The 18,238-nt window shown below is 34.4% G+C and overlaps 1 protein-coding gene across 5 annotated transcripts in view; it reads right to left on the bottom strand.

Annotated features, from left to right (window-relative positions):
• The window catches only part of LOC101891276 (CD82 antigen), a 35,123-nt gene extending 18,461 nt beyond the window's left edge, over window positions 1-16,662 (bottom strand). Inside the window, exons 1-2 of one of the 5 annotated variants that reach the window (XM_020035673.2) lie at window positions 16,540-16,662; window positions 15,352-15,566 (exon numbers count right to left, since the gene is read on the bottom strand). In XM_020035673.2, coding sequence (XP_019891232.1) covers window positions 15,352-15,417 — 66 coding nt within the window. In that variant the 5' untranslated portion in view covers window positions 15,418-15,566; window positions 16,540-16,662. Of the gene's footprint in view, window positions 1-15,351; window positions 15,567-16,377 lie in introns of all 5 variants that reach the window. The other 4 variants (XM_005180360.4, XM_011292912.3, XM_020035672.2 and 1 more) reach the window with 4 other exon arrangements.
• Window positions 16,663-18,238: the final 1,576 nt, after the last annotated feature.

The raw sequence follows: 18,238 nt of genomic DNA, 5'->3' as shown, positions 1-18,238 counted from the left end.
AACTATTCCATGAAGATGAGTTTGATCCTCAAGCTCTTCCATAAAGATGAGTTTGATGCATATGACCCCAAAAACTTCTGTGTTTGACCCTCAAACTCTGCTATAAAAAAGACTTTGACCCGCAAACTCTTCCAAAAGGATGAGTTTGATGCATATGACACCAAACACTTCTGTGTTTGACCCTCAAACTTTGCTATGTAGAAGAGTTTGACCCTCAAGCTCTTCTATGAAGATGAGTTTGATCCTCAAACTCTTCTATGAAGATGAGTTTGATCCTCAAACTCTTCTATGAAGATGAGTTTGATCCTCAAACTCTTCTATGAAGATGAGTTTGATCCAAACTCTTCTATGCAGATAAGTTTGATCCTCAAACTCTTCTATGAAGATGAGTTTGATCCTCAAACTATTTCATGAAGATGAGTATGATCCTCAAACTATTCCATGAAGATGAGTTTGATCCTCAAGCTCTTCCATAAAGATGAGTTTGATGCATATGACCCCAAAAACTTCTGTGTTTGACCCTCAAACTCTGCTATAAAAAAGACTTTGACCCGCAAACTCTTCCAAAAGGATGAGTTTGATGCATATGACACCAAACACTTCTGTGTTTGACCCTCAAACTTTGCTATGAAGATGAGTTTGATCCTCAAACTATTTCATGAAGATGAGTATGATCCTCAAACTATTCCATGAAGATGAGTTTGATCCTCAAGCTCTTCCATAAAGATGAGTTTGATGCATATGACCCCAAAAACTTCTGTGTTTGACCCTCAAACTCTGCTATAAAAAAGACTTTGACCCGCAAACTCTTCCAAAAGGATGAGTTTGATGCATATGACACCAAACACTTCTGTGTTTGACCCTCAAACTTTGCTATGAAGAAGAGTTTGACCCTCAAGCTCTTCTATGAAGATGAGTTTGATGCTCAAACTCTTCTATGAAGATGAGTTTGATGCTCAAACTCTTCTATGAAGATGAGTTTGATGCTCAAACTCTTCTATGAAGATGAGTTTGATGCTCAAACTCTTCTATGAAGATGAGTTTGATGCTCAAACTCTTCTATGAAGATGAGTTTGATGCTCAAACTCTTCTATGAAGATGAGTTTGATGCTCAAACTCTTCTATGAAGATGAGTTTGATGCTCAAACTCACCTATGAAGATGAGTTTGATGCTCAAACTCACCTATGAAGATGAGTTTGATGCTCAAACTCTTCTATGAAGATGAGTTTGATGCTCAAACTCTTCTATGAAGATGAGTTTGATGCTCAAACTCTTCTATGAAGATGAGTTTGATGCTCAAACTCTTCTATGAAGATGAGTTTGATGCTCAAACTCTTCTATGAAGATGAGTTTGATGCTCAAACTCTTCTATGAAGATGAGTTTGATGCTCAAACTCTTCTATGAAGATGAGTTTGATGCTCAAACTCTTCTATGAAGATGAGTTTGATGCTCAAACTCTTCTATGAAGATGAGTTTGATGCTCAAACTCTTCTATGAAGATGAGTTTGATGCTCAAACTCTTCTATGAAGATGAGTTTGATGCTCAAACTCTTCTATGAAGATGAGTTTGATGCTCAAACTCTTCTATGAAGATGAGTTTGATGCTCAAACTCCTCTATGATGATGAGTTTGATGCTCAAACTCTTCTATGATGATGAGTTTGATGCTCAAACTCTTCTATGAAGATGAGTTTGCTGCTCAAACTCTTCTATGAAGATGAGTTTGCTGCTCAAACTCTTCTATGAAGATGAGTTTGCTGCTCAAACTCTTCTATGAAGATGAGTTTGATCCTCGTACTCTTCTATGGAAAAAAGTTTGATCCTCGAACTCTTCTATGGAGAAGAGTTTGATCCTCAAACTCTTCTATGAAGATGAGTTTGATCCTCAAACTCTTCTATGAAGATGAGTTTGATCCTCAAACTCTTCTATGCAGATAAGTTTGATCCTCAAACTCTTCTATGAAGATGAGTTTGATCCTCAAACTATTCCATGAAGATGAGTATGATCCTCAAACTATTCCATGAAGATGAGTTTGATCCTCAAGCTCTTCCATAAAGATGAGTTTGATGCATATGACCCCAAAAACTTCTGTGTTTGACCCTCAAACTCTGCTATAAAAAAGACTTTGACCCGCAAACTCTTCCAAAAGGATGAGTTTGATGCATATGACACCAAACACTTCTGTGTTTGACCCTCAAACTTTGCTATGAAGAAGAGTTTGACCCTCAAGCTCTTCTATGAAGATGAGTTTGATCCTCAAACTCTTCTATGAAGATGAGTTTGATCCTCAAACTCTTCTATGAAGATGAGTTTGATCCTCAAACTCTTCTATGAAGATGAGTTTGATCCTCAAACTCTTCTATGAAGATGAGTTTGATCCAAACTCTTCTATGCAGATAAGTTTGATCCTCAAACTCTTCTATGAAAATGAGTTTGATCCTCAAACTATTTCATGAAGATGAGTATGATCCTCAAACTATTCCATGAAGATGAGTTTGATCCTCAAGCTCTTCCATAAAGATGAGTTTGATGCATATGACCCCAAAAACTTCTGTGTTTGACCCTCAAACTCTGCTATAAAAAAGACTTTGACCCGCAAACTCTTCCAAAAGGATGAGTTTGATGCATATGACACCAAACACTTCTGTTTTTGACCCTCAAACTTTGCTATGAAGAAGAGTTTGACCCTCAAGCTCTTCTATGAAGATGAGTTTGATCCTCAAACTCTTCTATGAAGATGAGTTTGATCCTCAAACTCTTCTATGAAGATGAGTTTGATCCAAACTCTTCTATGCAGATAAGTTTGATCCTCAAACTCTTCTATGAAGATGAGTTTGATCCTCAAACTATTTCATGAAGATGAGTATGATCCTCAAACTATTCCATGAAGATGAGTTTGATCCTCAAGCTCTTCCATAAAGATGAGTTTGATGCATATGACCCCAAAAACTTCTGTGTTTGACCCTCAAACTCTGCTATAAAAAAGACTTTGACCCGCAAACTCTTCCAAAAGGATGAGTTTGATGCATATGACACCAAACACTTCTGTGTTTGACCCTCAAACTTTGCTATGAAGAAGAGTTTGACCCTCAAGCTCTTCCATGAAGATGAGTTTGACCCTCAAACTCTTCTATGAAGATGAGTTTGATCCTCAAACTCTTCTATGTATACGAGATTCTGCCTCAAACTCTTCCATAAAGAAGAGTTTGATCATCGAACTCTTCTATGAAGAAGAAGAAGTAGATCCTATTCCTAGCATTGAATACCTTAAAGGTCGTTTACACATAGAATGCTTAAATTAAAATCCATTTAGAGTCCCTCCTATAGTAGGAAACATTTCAAGAATGCTTGCGTAATTATTTGTTGGTGCTGTGTTGTGTGTTCACACATTTACGGTATGTAAACAATTGAATAATAATTTGTTATGAATTTGTTGCTAAATTAAAATTCTGATGGCTTGTGTCAAAAGTGTTTTAGCAAGTCGTTGAAATGATGGTTTTTTCTTTACCAAAACGGCAATTTTCATAACGCCGCCAATAATTAATTTTTTTTCTCTCTATGCTTTCCTATTAAGAATTCGACGATGTGCGATGTACATACATACGTACATCTGTACATGGATATGTTTATATTTATGGTATTCAATGAAATGTTTATAAATTTAAACATGAACGCACACTTAGTGGATACCGCAGTACAGCTACCATTAGGGTGGATCACGTATGGTGGGGTGGCCACCAAAAAAGGGGAAAATAAATTAGCAATATGACATGTCAAATAAACAGTGGAACCCTATGCCAAGGTATATATTGTTATCGAAAATTTCAACCAATTAAAATTGAGATGTTGAAATCAAATTATAGTATTCGAACCAGGGCATCCAGGACAAAAGAATTTTATTAAAGGAAATTTAGTTTTGAAGGTACTACAGGGTTCCACTGTAGTAAATGTGAAGTCAAATCATAATTTTTTACGGTTTCTTAAGCAAAATTTTAATAGCATTCGTTTAAAATAAGGTTTTATATTTTTCCGGTAATTTGCCTTAAAAATAATTAAAAAAAATCTCCATCCTCACAATTAGTTCCCATATATTCTGTGTCATTCCTTTATGGAATGACTCATATCTATAGATTCAGAATACAATTTCAATTCTTTTTCACATAACCAAACACACATACACATTCATGCACACAGTTCCATACTCAGGGAGATAATTTCATTGATATGACGATGCTGATGATGTTTTTTTTCAGTTCTTTTTTATTTATGAATGTTTATTAAAAATATAACAACAATAACACTCAGCCATACATATCAGCAAACAAATTTGCAAATATTAAATAAGAAAAACTATATGGATCCATATATCTCTCTATAGCTATGAGTTTCGTTGTTTGGCCAAAGGATAAACAATTTATTGTTGACTGATACCGGGGATAAATGACGTTGAAAATCGACTGCAGGGCCCAACCGTGAATGCCAAAATAAACACACAAAAAATAAACTACAAAATTGTGGATTTGTTTCCAACATATATTTATGTACGTATAAACATTTGTTTACACATATATATGAATGTATATTTTTATATAGACAATATGTAGACTACTTTTGCAGAAACATCTGGCAATGGAAGATTGGCTGGTGGAAACCTAAAGAATTTCAGGGGAAATGTCTCTCAAACTCTACTATGAGGAAGAATTTGACCCTCAAACTTATCTGTGAGGAAGACTTTGACCCTCAAACTATTCTATGAGGAGGACTTTGACCCTCAATCTCCTCTATGAAGAAGAGTTGAAACTTCAAAATCTTCTATGAAGAAGAGTTTGACCCTCAATCTCTTCTATGAAGAAGAGTTTGACTCTCAAACTCTTCAATGAAGAAGAGTTTGAAACTTCAAACTCGTCTATAAAGAAGAGTTTGAACCTCAAACGCGTCTATGAAGAGTTTGAACCTCAAACGCGTCTATGAAGAAGAATTTGAACCTAGAACTCGTCTATGAAGAGGAACTTGAACCTCAAACTCTTCTATGATGACGAGTTTGACCCTCAAACTCTTCTATGATGACGAGTTTGACCCTTAAACTCTTCAATGACGGAGAGTTGAGAGTCTATGGAGAAGAGTTTGACCCTCAAACTCTTCTATGAAGAATAGTTTGAACCTCAAACTCTTCTATAAAGCAGAGTTTGAACCTCAAACTCTTCTATGAAGCAGAGTTTGAACCTCAAACTCTTCTATGAAGCAGAATTTGAACCTCAAACTGGTCTATGAATCAGAGTTTGAACCTCAAACTCGTCTATGAAGCAGAGTTTGAACCTCAATCTCTTCTATGAAGCAGAGTTTGAACCTCAATCTCTTCTATGAAGAAGAGTTTGACCCTCAATATCTTCTATGAAGAAGAGTTTGACCCTCAATCTCTTCTATGAAGAAGAGTTTGACTCTCAAACTCTTCAATGAAGAAAATTTTGACTCTCAAACTCTTCAATGAAGAAGAGTTTGACCTTCAAACTCTTCTATGATGAAGAGTTTGGCTCTCAAAATCTTCTATGAAGAAGAGTTTGAACCTCAAACTCTTCTATGAAGATGAGTTTGAACCTCAAACTCTTCTATAAAGCAGAGTTTGAACCTCAAACTCTTCTATAAAGATGAGTTTGAACCTCAAACTCTTCTATAAAGCAGAGTTTGAACCTCAAACTCTCCTATGAAGCAGAGTTTGAACCTCAAACTCTCCTATGAAGCAGAGTTTGAACCTCAAACTCGTCTATGAAGAAGAGTTTGAACCTCAAACTCGTCTATGAAGAAGAGTTTGAAACTTCAAACTCGTCTATAAAGAAGAGTTTGAACCTTAAACGCGTCTATGAAGAAGAATTTGAACCTAGAACTCGTCTATGAAGAGGAACTTGAACCTCAAACTCTTCTATGATGACGAGTTTGACCCTCAAACTCTTCTGTGATGACGAGTTTGACCCTTAAACTCTTCTATGACGGAGAGTTTGAACCTCAGACTCTTCTATGGAGAAGAGTTTGACCCTCAAACTCTTCTATGAAGAAAAGTTTGATCCTCAAACTCTTCCATAGAGAAGAGTTTGAAATTCAAACTCGTCTATGAAATAGAGTTTGAACCTTAAACTCGTCTATGAAAAGAGTTTAAACCTCAAACTCGTCTAGAAGAAGAGTTCGAAACTCAAACTCGTCTATGAAGAAAAGTTCGAAACTGAAACTCTTCTATGAAAAATAGTATGAACCTCAAAGAACAGTTTGACTCTCAGCAACTCTGAATCAAAATTGCTCCCATTCAAAATGTTCTGGTTGAACGTTCTAAACAAATTTACAACTTTGTTTCCCCCTCGCTTTCGATGTGAAGAAGAAACGCACAAATTTTATAGTAGCTGGAAAAAAATAAGCAAAATGCTGTGACTATTTATGGAAATGAAATATGGAGCAGGAACGGAGCTTGGGGGCGAAATGTTAGTGAGAGGCACCACATCAACGCTGCTGGTGGAGTGTTGGAGTAAGTTAATGCCCTATTGTTATTGTTTTAGGTTTCCTGTGCAAACAGGAGGACAGACAGTCAACTTCCAACCTTACTCATTGTCGACAAACGGCATTTGGCATAAAAACGTAGGCAGAATGAAGCAAAAAAAAAACACTGGGAACGAGCGAAGAGAAACCAAAGACAATAGGTGGAATAAACAAGGCAGAAGGCTGGCTGGATGGCTGGCTGGCAGGCCAAGTAGCGTATAAACATTTCTTCCTTATTTTGAAAAATTCAGAATTTTTTTGCAAAGCAGTTGTTGTTCTTGTCTTTTTTCTCGTTTATTTCGTGAAGAAGGCAAGACGTCAAGCAGCCGGGAAAAAAGCACGAAAAAAACCTAACCAAACATAGAAGTGGCAAGTATCCGGATGGTTGAATGGTTTGACGGACGGACGGACGGACGGACGAAGAAGCGAGCGAGTGGATTGTTGGTTGCTTGGCTGGATGGATAAACGGATGGATGAGTAGTTTACGATATGCTTGAAGTTGGTTAGATTTTGAAGACAACAACAGTCGTCAACAACAACATCATCATCGCCGTCGTAGTCATCGTCGTCGATTTGGCGACAACAGCAGAAACGGCAGCAGCAGCAAAGTTTGACGTTGATTTTATCGTTGATAAAACTTCCGTGGCTAGAAATCATTTTCCAGTGCCATTTGGTATGTGTGAAATTTCAAAGAATGGGTAAAAAAGGCAACAAAACAAGTGGATGGATGACAAGAAAAGCCCACTGGGATGGGAATTCAAAGAAGCAGAAGAAAAAAATACAAAACAATATCGTATTTGTTGAGAAAAGTCGAGATCATTGGACAGAAAACAATGGAGTCAGTTCGGAGGGGAGGTGAGATGGAAACTTCAATTGCAGCACCAGCCAAGATTTTTTTTTTTTCTTTTAACCAAATGAAAGAAATTAGTTTTTTTATTGATTTCAAAAGACACGTTATTGCAAAGATATTGTAGAGGAATTAAAGTTATCGATAAACTTTTAGAGGAAAATTAACAAATTTTTAAAAAAGAAAATATCTTATGTATATAAAGAAGTTGTCGATGTGCTTCTGTGGAAAAGCTTTATTATCGATTAAATTGTTTACAGGAAATCTATGTAACGATGACAGATTCCGTTATATCCATTATCGATTTATGTGTAGACAATGAAATAATTGATGAAAAATTTTTATTATCATCAATTTTCTATAGAAAATCCATTTGTCGGTGATAGTTCCCATAAAATATTATCGATAATATTTTCATGTAAAACCAATTATCGATGATCATTTTCGCATCTTACCCACTTATCGATTAAAGTTTCTATGGAAAATGAAACTATCGATGCTTTTTTCTGTGTGGCTTTGCATTGAAAATATTGTTATCGATTATATTATCAATCGATAATAGATGACACATAATCCAATATTATCCAATAGAAAATATAATCGCATGTTGACATATTTAAATTTATAGGAAAAACCAGTTATCGATGAGAATTTCTGTGGCTCGCTCTGTTATCGATTGACTTTCACATATAAAAATGACCTACTCTTATGTTATCAATGTTAATTGATCAAAAATCGTATATTATTGCGATATTGTTTCTTTAGAAAAGCGAGTTATCGATTAGAATCTCTGCACCTCACTCTGTCATCGATTAAGTTTCATATATAAAGAGTGGTTATTTTGGAAAATGTTGTTATCGATTTAAAGATCTATGTATAAAATGCATTTAGCGATGATAGTTTCGCCAAAATCCAAATTATTGACAACAACTTCCGTAGTTTACCCAGTATTCGATTAAATTTAACATAATGAATTATATTATTCATTTAACTTTTTATAGAAAATTAAATTTTTGATGAACCCTATTCTATGTTAATTTTGTTGCCGATTACGTTTTCTATAGAAAGTCAATAACCGACGATAGTCTCCCTAAATTCTGTTGTTATCAATTTTATTTTCTGAAGGAAACTAACTTATCGATGAAAGTCTATGGAGCTTGATCAGTTATCGATTAAATTTCCTATAGAAAAATGAATTGCCGATATGATTTTCTGTAGAAAGCCAAATAATCAATATACCTATGTTTATGGAAAATTTCGTTAACGATAAAATTTTCTGTAGAAAAAACCTTTATCGATGATAATTTTATAAAAGCCATTATATTCGATAACAATTTATGGATAACTAATATCGATTAAATTTTCTATTGAAAAATGAACTATAGATTATATTTTCTGTAGGAAACCAACTTATCGATAACAAATTCTGTAACTTACCCAGTTATCGATTAAATTTTGTATAGAAAATTTAATAAACCATTTGATATTATGTAGAAAATTAAATTATCGATGACCCCTATTCTATGGTAATTTGTTATCGACTAAATTGTTTATAGAAAATTTATTTATCGATAATAGTTTCCCCGAAATTCCAATATAATGTTTGTATACCTGATTTATGTAGCATAACCAGTTATGGAATAAATTAAATATAGAACAATAAGTTATCGATTTGATTTTTGGCAGAAAATCAAATTCCATTATTATCGATAAAAACTTTCTGTAGAAAACCAACTTATCGACAACAAATTCTTTAGCTTACCCAGTTTGATTTTAAATTTCATATAGAATAATGAACTATCGATTTGATTTTCTGTAGGAAACCAATTTATCGATTACAAGTGCTGTAATTTCCCCAAAAATCGAATATGATGTTTTTTCTCAATAGTAAACCAAATCATCGATGAAAATTTATGAAGCTTAGACAGTTATAGATTAAATCGGAAACTAAAATTATCGATTGGATATAGAAAACTGAATTATCGTTTATTTAAAAAAAATTATAATCGATTGGATTTTTTCTAGAAAATCAAATTATAGATTGCTAGAAGATTTTGCTATCGATTATATTTCCGATGGAAAATCGATTTGTAGATGATATCGATTTTTCTTAATAAAACACCAAATTATCGATGAAAATTTCCTCAGCTTACCCAGTCGTCATCGATTAATTTTCAGACAGAAATTTAAGTTATCGATAAGATTTTATGAAGAAAGGAAAGTTATTGGTCAGAGTTTCTATGGGAATGCTTTATATCAAAATAAAATCTCTTTAGCTTACCCACTTATCAATTGAATTTCCGAAAGGAAATTAAATTATCGATATGATATCTTGAAGAAACAAAAGTTATCGATTAGAATTTCTATGGAAAAATCTTGTTGTCGAGTGTACTTCTTATTAGATAATATCGATAATTAAAACACACAATTTGTCAATTGTATCGGTAATAGACTTTTGCTCTGTTCCACAACCTGCAAGAATCTACTATTTTTAAATTTTTTCGATATCATAGAGGTAAAATAGGTTATCGTTGCAAAAAGTTTTACATTCTTGCAGTTCTGGAACACAGTACAAAACGAGATTTCGGTAAGAATATTTATATATTACCCTATTTTCCATTAATTTTTCAAATTTCATTATCAATAAATTTGGAAATCCCTAACAGCATATTTTCGTTTTTAATTTAATAAAAAAAATACCTGCGTCCCCCATTGTTTCAAATGAAATATTTTTAATATCATGTAAAATGACGCTTAAGCTTTCTATCGCCGACATTTTATTGCTATCATCAAAACGCAAATTCATTGATACAACGAATGCCATGCCACCTCCTCCTACATGTTTCAATATTTCCCATAAAATACCAACAACATACATATAAGTCCTTTGTTGTTGAGGGAGGGAGGGAGTAAGGAAGAAGCAGCCCGGAAAACACACGAAAAACATGAAACTAAAAATATGAATTTATGCCTGCCAGGAACATAAAATCGGGAGCAAATTCTCGAAAATAGGACAAGCAATTATTTAATATCTACTGTGTCGTTTTTGCCTAGTCTTGTTTTTTAGCTTTTATGGGATAGGTTATGTTTTGTAAATGAGCAAAAATGGATGAATAGATTTGGGGATTGTTGGGAGGGGAGAGGAGAGGTGGGCGGGAACGCTGAGGATGAGTTCATCGAAAAACAGAAATATAAAAATATTACAAGTAATGAACGGCTTTGGCGTATTATGGAATTTAATTAATTACACAGTGTGCCCTGTGGCGGCAGGCAGCCATAGATAAAAGGTGTGGACTAGTGGTCAGCGGGAGTAGCTTTATTGAGGAGAATAATACTAGGAATTAATTAAATTTCATTTTTTTCATATTTGAAATTTTCGAAACTATGCCAGCGCACCCTGAAATGAGAATAACATGAATTAAATGGGAAAAGAAAAAGGAGAGAACCTGCAAAAATCTACCATTTTTTAAACTTTTTTCGATATCATAAAGGTTAAATCGGTTACATCCTTTCAGATCTGGAACAAACCAATTATCATGCATTGCGATTTTTCCAAAAAGGAAGAAAAAACTGATTCCTGAGGCCAGTTGAAAGATTTGAACTTGGTGTAATACGTCGACATTATGGCTCTGTTCCAGTACGGCAAGATTGTAAAAGTTTTTGCTACCATACACGATTTTTCCTTTATGATATCAAAAAACTCGTAGGTTTTTGCAGGTTCTGGAACAGAGCATATTTTAAATAAATAGCCCTGAAGAAGTGTTCCAAACTTGTTTCACTATCATTAAAGAACAATTTAAAAAGCAGCTAAATTTGGCCGGGCCAAACTTTAATATCCTCCAACAAAACTACCACTTAAATGAAAACCGTTATATGGGGACTATACGAAGATGTGGACCTGCATACGAAATTTTTTGTCATAGGCTGTAGTGCCCATTACGAACTCCAAATACGAAATTTGATACAATTACGGTGAATAATTTCGCAAAAATCAAGAAAAAGTGAGTGTCGGGAGGTACCGTTATATGGGGGTTATACTAAGAATTGGACCTGCATACAAAAATTTTCGTCATAGGCTGTAGTACCCATTACGAACTTCAAATACCAAATTTTAAATGATTCCGGTGAAAAGTGTTGATGAAATCGTCAAAATACGGACTATCGGGAGGTACCGTTATATGGGGGCTATACGAAGACGTGGACCTGTATATAAACATTTTTGTCATAAGCTGTAGTACCCATTACGAACTTCAAATACGAAATTCGAAATAATTCCGGTAAATAATGTCGCTAAAATCATGAAAATACCTAATATTGGGATGTACCATTATTTGGGGGCTATGCGAAAACTTGCACCGATTTGGCCCATTTACGAACTTAACCTGCATACTGATAATATGCGGTATGCATGTATGCCAAATTTTAGCCTCCTATCTCAATCGCTAGATCATCTAAGCATTTTACGCTGATCCAGAATATATATGCTTTGTAGGGTCTATTATGCATATTTCGAGGAGTTACAAACGGAATGACAAAGTTAATATACCCTCCATAGAATGGTGGAGGGTATAAAAATCGGTTATCGCTGTGAAAAGTTTTAAATTCTTGCAGTTTTGGGACAGAGCATATATTTCAGGGAAATAACTTTCAAACAAAAATCGGCCCTAGAAACAAACATCAACTTAAAAAATGTCCTGTTTTTGCTCATAAAGAACCACAAACCTAGATCAGAACTCAAATATGTTCCCAAAACTTTCTCAGCGATATACCCTTTTGTCTAAAAAAATATAAGTATGACTTTGTGTGTGCTGGTTTTTCTGAGTGAGCATAGTTTTTCCTTCCATTTTTTTTCCACGAAAAACTAATCCTCTAATGAGCCAACATAAAAACAAGAAACGGTCCACAATAATGTAATGAAACACGGGTTTTTTTGTTTTGCTTCCCGCTTTATCCTCTCGGGATTGTAAAATTAAAGAAATGGGATTTTACTGTTCCTCATCCAGCGTGTGTTCGGTCTATGCATGGATATGTGGTAATCTTGCTGAGCCACCCGCCCGCCAAATGGAGCAAACAGCGAAAAAAAACTCTAAAAGAGGACATTGTCATTTTACTAAATGAGAAGTGAGAGAATTGTGTGGTAGAGATTTTTAACGTCATGCAGTTGGCTGAGTGTGTGTGTGTGTGTTTGTTGGGGAGGCTGTTAAAATAGGGTTGCCATAGTTTTTATAAATGATGAAACTTATCTCACAATAATTTTTATTTGTAAATAAGCTTTTCTAAACAATGATAAGAAATAAATGGAAAATTCAATAGGAAATAGTGTTATCGGTAATATTTCCCATAGGAAACAAGGATTTTTGGATGACAGAACTTGTGGAAAATCTGCTTATATTTATTAAAATTTGCGAAACGTGTCAGAATTGATTTATATTTCAAGCGTATATTTTTTGTTTGTAGTAGAGGGGGGTAAGGGGAATGGAAGTGGAAGTGGAAACAACTATCTCGTATTGCTAATTTTTTGGCAATTGCTCTTGTGCTATTAGTGTTATGCAAAAATATAATTAAAAATTACAGAAAAGGCATTAATGAAAATGAAAATTGCTTAAAATAGTTGCGTTGTATAAATGCGATAGGAAAGTTGAAAAGAGAACGCAAAAATTGCAGCCAGTATAAATCAAGGGTATTTCTCAAAACATTGGGGTCCCATTGAATATGGTCAACGCTACATAAAGGCCTTAATAACCCGAAACTCTTTTCAAATTTTTAGTTTCAAGCTGAGTTCTATCAAATCAACTTCGAATTTCGTTATCTGTAACATTGACGGAGACTCTATACAACGGAAATAAATGGATTCCTAGGAATTTTAATTTGAAAATTTCAAAAAATGGAGAAGAGGAGGGGACTTGCCCCTAATATTTAGGTTACTTTGCCATTATGGCTTTCAAATTCCCGATACACGTATCTCCCTTTTATCGCTCTACTTTCATAATCTGCTAAATTTCTTTTGGAATTATTTTTGAGTTGCGCAGTGATATGATAGGAATAACCTTCATGGTAACAACACCGATTCAACAGCTCACACACCTTTTGTGTTTTGTTTCACTTCAAGCATCTTCAGTTTGGTCTATAACCAACGAACAACGACCTTGTAAGACATTGATTTCTATTTCTTCCATTTTACGGCCATTTTAACCACAACTACTGTGACTAAATTTTGCTCTAAATTTACATTGTTGGAGATTTAACCACCAACATGAGAAATGAAGAAAATATAGCAACTGTATCGGCCAAATATAGAAATTATGGCCATAAATGATCGACTCGTTGGCGTTCGCCAATGAACCTCTATTACTAAACAACGAGGAAAAATTTGCAGTAGAACTTAGGTTTATAGCTTTTAAAATGTGGCTGGTACAAGAATTAAATCCGAACGAACTAAGTAGAATTTTTGGAGAATGGACACTTGTAAAATTGAAAAAATGTGTTCGGCGACGAAGCTAATTTTTTGGCCCAATGGGTACATAAATAACAAGAAATGTCGATTTTAGATTTAAGATCAGCCAAATTGACTGCAAAAGCTTCCAAATGCGTCCAGAAAAAGTCATAGTTTGTTGCGGTTTATGGGATGTTGGCATCAATGTACTCTACTTCTTCAAACTGTGAATGGTGTGGTTTCAACAAGACGATGTCACATGTCACACAGCACGCGTAGCAATGGACTTATTGAGAGGCGAGTTCGAAGAACATTTTAATTTATGTTCGGTACATGTCAGTTGGCCACCTACTTTGTGTGATTTAACGTCTTGAGAATATTTTGTTGTGGGGCTATGTTAAAGCTCATGTCCATACAGACAAATCCACTTTAATTGACGCATTGTTAGACAACTGGTCTGTTCCAGAACTGGAAGAATTTTCCCTTTAGGATATCGACAAAAATTGTCAAAGTAGCAGCTGGCAGGTTCTGAAATAGCGCAAATATAGAGAGAAGTCGTACGAAAAGTGTGGAAAGAGTATGCCAAAATTAAACTTATTGGAGATGGATAATTTTTTACCATACTATGAATTCAAATAAAGATTTTATGCATTTTTCGGAGTTTTATTTTCTATTTTTTTTTTTTCAATTTTCATATAGGTCTTAAAAATCACCCTTTATATATAGTCCTGGCGTTTAGGTAAGGTTTAGGCTTTCAAAACGTGTAGCGGTTCTTCTTTTTAGCTGTACTTTCATAACCTGTTAAATCTTTCCTGTCATAATTTTTTGTGCTACACAGTGTTGCGGAAAAATGTATATCATATATAAGTCTGAGATTATATAATATATATATATACCATTTTTATATTACTATATTTTCGCTATTATTCTTGTAAATTATTCCTTTTATTTACTTGTTTTCCTCTTTTATGAAAAAAAATTCCCACTATTCAGAATTTCTTAATACCCTTTAACTATTTATTCATTTAATTTCTTCTTATTTTTGCCATTTATGTTCAATTATTTGTAATTTCTGATCAATTTTCAATTAAAGACATAAAAATACGGTAATGGCAACTCTGCCTCGAAAAAAACAACAAAAGATGAGCTCCTATTTTCAACAACACACCATTATGAGGAGAGAGAGACACACATAGAGTTGGAGTGAGAGAAAGAGCAAGGGAGAGAGAAAAGTAATATAAATATGATTTTAAGGTGGGGGAGTTTTGCAAAAAAAATATGCCATGCACTCCCCACACACATATACTACCTACGAACCATTTAATGGGCAAAATGGTTGGTGGAGCCAAAAAAAGGGTCAATATGGATTTCATTATGAAATCCAATGAGATTTTTCCCTCGGCTAAGCTTGAATATATGGGTATCATATTGCCAATGGTGTGATAGGTATACAAGAAATTATGATGCATGAATGATTAAATGTCAGGTTGATAAAATGTTGGAGAATCGTCAAATGAGAACGGTGAACGGGTTGGGGGAGTACTTACCCAAAATAAAATATTAAAAAGGACCATCAAAAATTTCACACATGAACAGCAACCGTTGAGACCCATTTTGGCAATGTGATGCTACTTTGGATGTGAGGTGGATGAGATGAGTTACAGCTTCCGCTAGAGTTGCAGATGATGATGAAGAACTTTTTTTTGCGTTAAAATATTTTTATATTTCTTAGGTCTATTTTTAAAACACTTGATTTAATTTGCTATATTTTTATAGGAAATAAAATAATATTAAATTTATTTAGAAAAACACTTTTTTATTAGAATAATATTACAAATATAGATACGACGACGTCGGCGTCGCCATCAACGTTGGCAGAATAAACTCTTCACTGAGTTGTCTATTAGAAAGAAGCGCACAACAGACCACAGGCAATTTTCCTTCAAATACACAACACTCGCTCATGTGCACACTAGAACAACAACGCAAAAATCCACGCACCCAGCTACAACAACAACAATAATAACTTCAAACAACTTCACTTTTCACAAATTTCCCACTCCCCTTAACAGAGTTTTCCATCACATCATTTCCCATTAACAACACATCTGTTTACCATACCCTCAGAGCTCTGAGAGAGATGATGAAGAGAATGTATGTGTTTGTGTGTTTTGTTTTCGTTACCTCCACGGTTGTTGTTTGTGTTATTATTATTGTTATTACTTTGTTATTGTTGCACTTTGTTTTTGTTTGCCAAATGCACTCTCACTCTCCTAGAAATGCATGTTTGATTTCCTGCAGTTGCAGCAAATGTTTGCCATTGTGTGTGTGCCTGTGTGTATGTTTGTCAGTGCATGAGTATTTCAAATAAACTCTACTCCTTGCTCTGTTTTTGTTTTCGATTTGCAAGTCTTTTGCTACTGCTGCTGCTTCTTCCTTTGACCTCTTTTAATAATGAGCAGAAAAAGAAGACTTTTTTCGTTTCCTTTTTGCAAACTCACACACAGACGGCGCACACACATACACTTTATTTGTTGTTCTGCCAAGTCCTATAAAAGGAGATTTTTACGCACTCACAAACACTCTAGGAAACACTTTATTTGCATTACTTATTTTTTATCTTTTTGTTTTCAATTATTTTAATACGTTTTTCCATTCACGCTCGCCTTAACATCCTCGCTCGTTTGTTTTTCTATGATTTTTGCTATATATTTTTCTTTAGTTTCTTATCGAACCGTTTGGTTTTTGTTGTCGTTTAGTCTCGTTCACTGCTTATTTCAAATAGCCTATCCGTTTAGTTCGTTCTCTCGGTGTTTGAAATTCAACTGATTATGATGGTGTACAAACTAGGGACATGTAAATCGACTTTCGAAAGGCAAAAAGTCGATGTTGACATTCATCCGTGGTGAAAATCAACTGCAAACAATCGATAGTTTTGGTGGTGGGCGAGATGATAGAGATTTGTAGGTCGACTTTCGACACTTTAATTATTCTCATGGCAGACACAGAAAGTTTCATTGAAATAACATTCACTTTAATACTAGAATAGATATAAGAATTATAGTACGTTTATATATATGAGGGTTAACCCACTGGGTTTGGAATTAAATTGTCATATCCATTACTTTTACTTCAAATAAATCGTCTCAAAGTAGGTTAACCCTACAAAAAGTTCTAACGTAAACATGGCATTAGAATGACTTCTCTACATGAAGGCTGACGAAATAACTTGAGGGAGATAAAACATGAAATATAGATACAGGAAAATTTTTCAAAACGCAGAAAACAACAATTCGGGACAATGCTTGAAATCTTCATTTCAATTTATAGTACGGTCCATATAATTTCATGATTGAAGCTTATTGTGCTTAGTCCAACTTTGATATGTTTCCAATGGTGCAATAAGGTGGTGGAAGGTATGCAATAAGTTTTTAACATTAACATTTTTCCTCACTTTTAAATTCCAAATAGGTTTGTTATCCTAAATGTGCGGTATAACCCGCAATGCAAGCTTCTTCCAGTCATTGATTATGAAAATTACCAACACCAAATTGACGGAAGTCGGATACAATCAGCGAAAAATTGTAACCAGCCGACAGCTTTACTTTAATTTTTTACTGAACCATGTTCTTTTCAAAATTTCGGCCATTATCTGAAGAATAAATGCTTTAGTGTTGTTGCTTTAGGCATAAGCTTTAACATAACCCCATAAAAATAGTCGATGCGGCCAATTGAACTGTACCGAACGTGAAATAAAATGTTCACCGAACCCATCTTCTAATAACTCCATTGTTACGCGTGCTGTTGCATGTGGCACCGTACCATATGTCATGAAACAACCATATGTTATGCGTGTCAAGCAGTGAATTTTGGGAAAAAAAAGTTGTATATCATTTCACGGTAGCGCCCACCACTCACAGCTACGTTACGATTCGCAGTATCTTTGAAGAAGTGAAGTCCAATGATGCCTTCTGGGAATGGCGACAAAACGATCTGCGATATTTTCTTTAGTTCAAACTCCACGTGGTTGTATAATATCCACAATGAAAATTTGTTGCGAAATTTAGTCATAATAGCCCTAATAGCCGCATCAGTGGGTCTATTAAACGGGTCATAAAATTCAAAAAAAGAACAATGATTTGCAAGCGTTATTCGTTTGTAAGACGATAATCTGAAATTATCTTACGTTTTCAAAACATGAAATTTTAAAGTCCTTTGTGTTTTTCCTTGGATATTATTTCAATTGTTATTCAACAAATTTTTAATTTGTTGTCTTTATAATTCGTGTTTGAAAATTGCTGGAGCTAGTAATAAGAAAAAACAATTAAAGACAATTTGTCAGATTAAATTTGTGAAAATATTTTATAGTTTTTCGGTCCGTAATGTGTTTTCTACGAGAATAGGGCAGAAGATGTAGATTCCTGCATGCGAAGG

The sequence above is a fragment of the Musca domestica genome, unplaced genomic scaffold (genome assembly GCF_030504385.1).
Source record: "Musca domestica strain aabys unplaced genomic scaffold, Musca_domestica.polishedcontigs.V.1.1 24, whole genome shotgun sequence".
Classification (NCBI taxonomy): domain Eukaryota; kingdom Metazoa; phylum Arthropoda; class Insecta; order Diptera; family Muscidae; genus Musca; species Musca domestica.
This window is presented reverse-complemented; position numbering and strand designations above follow the sequence as displayed.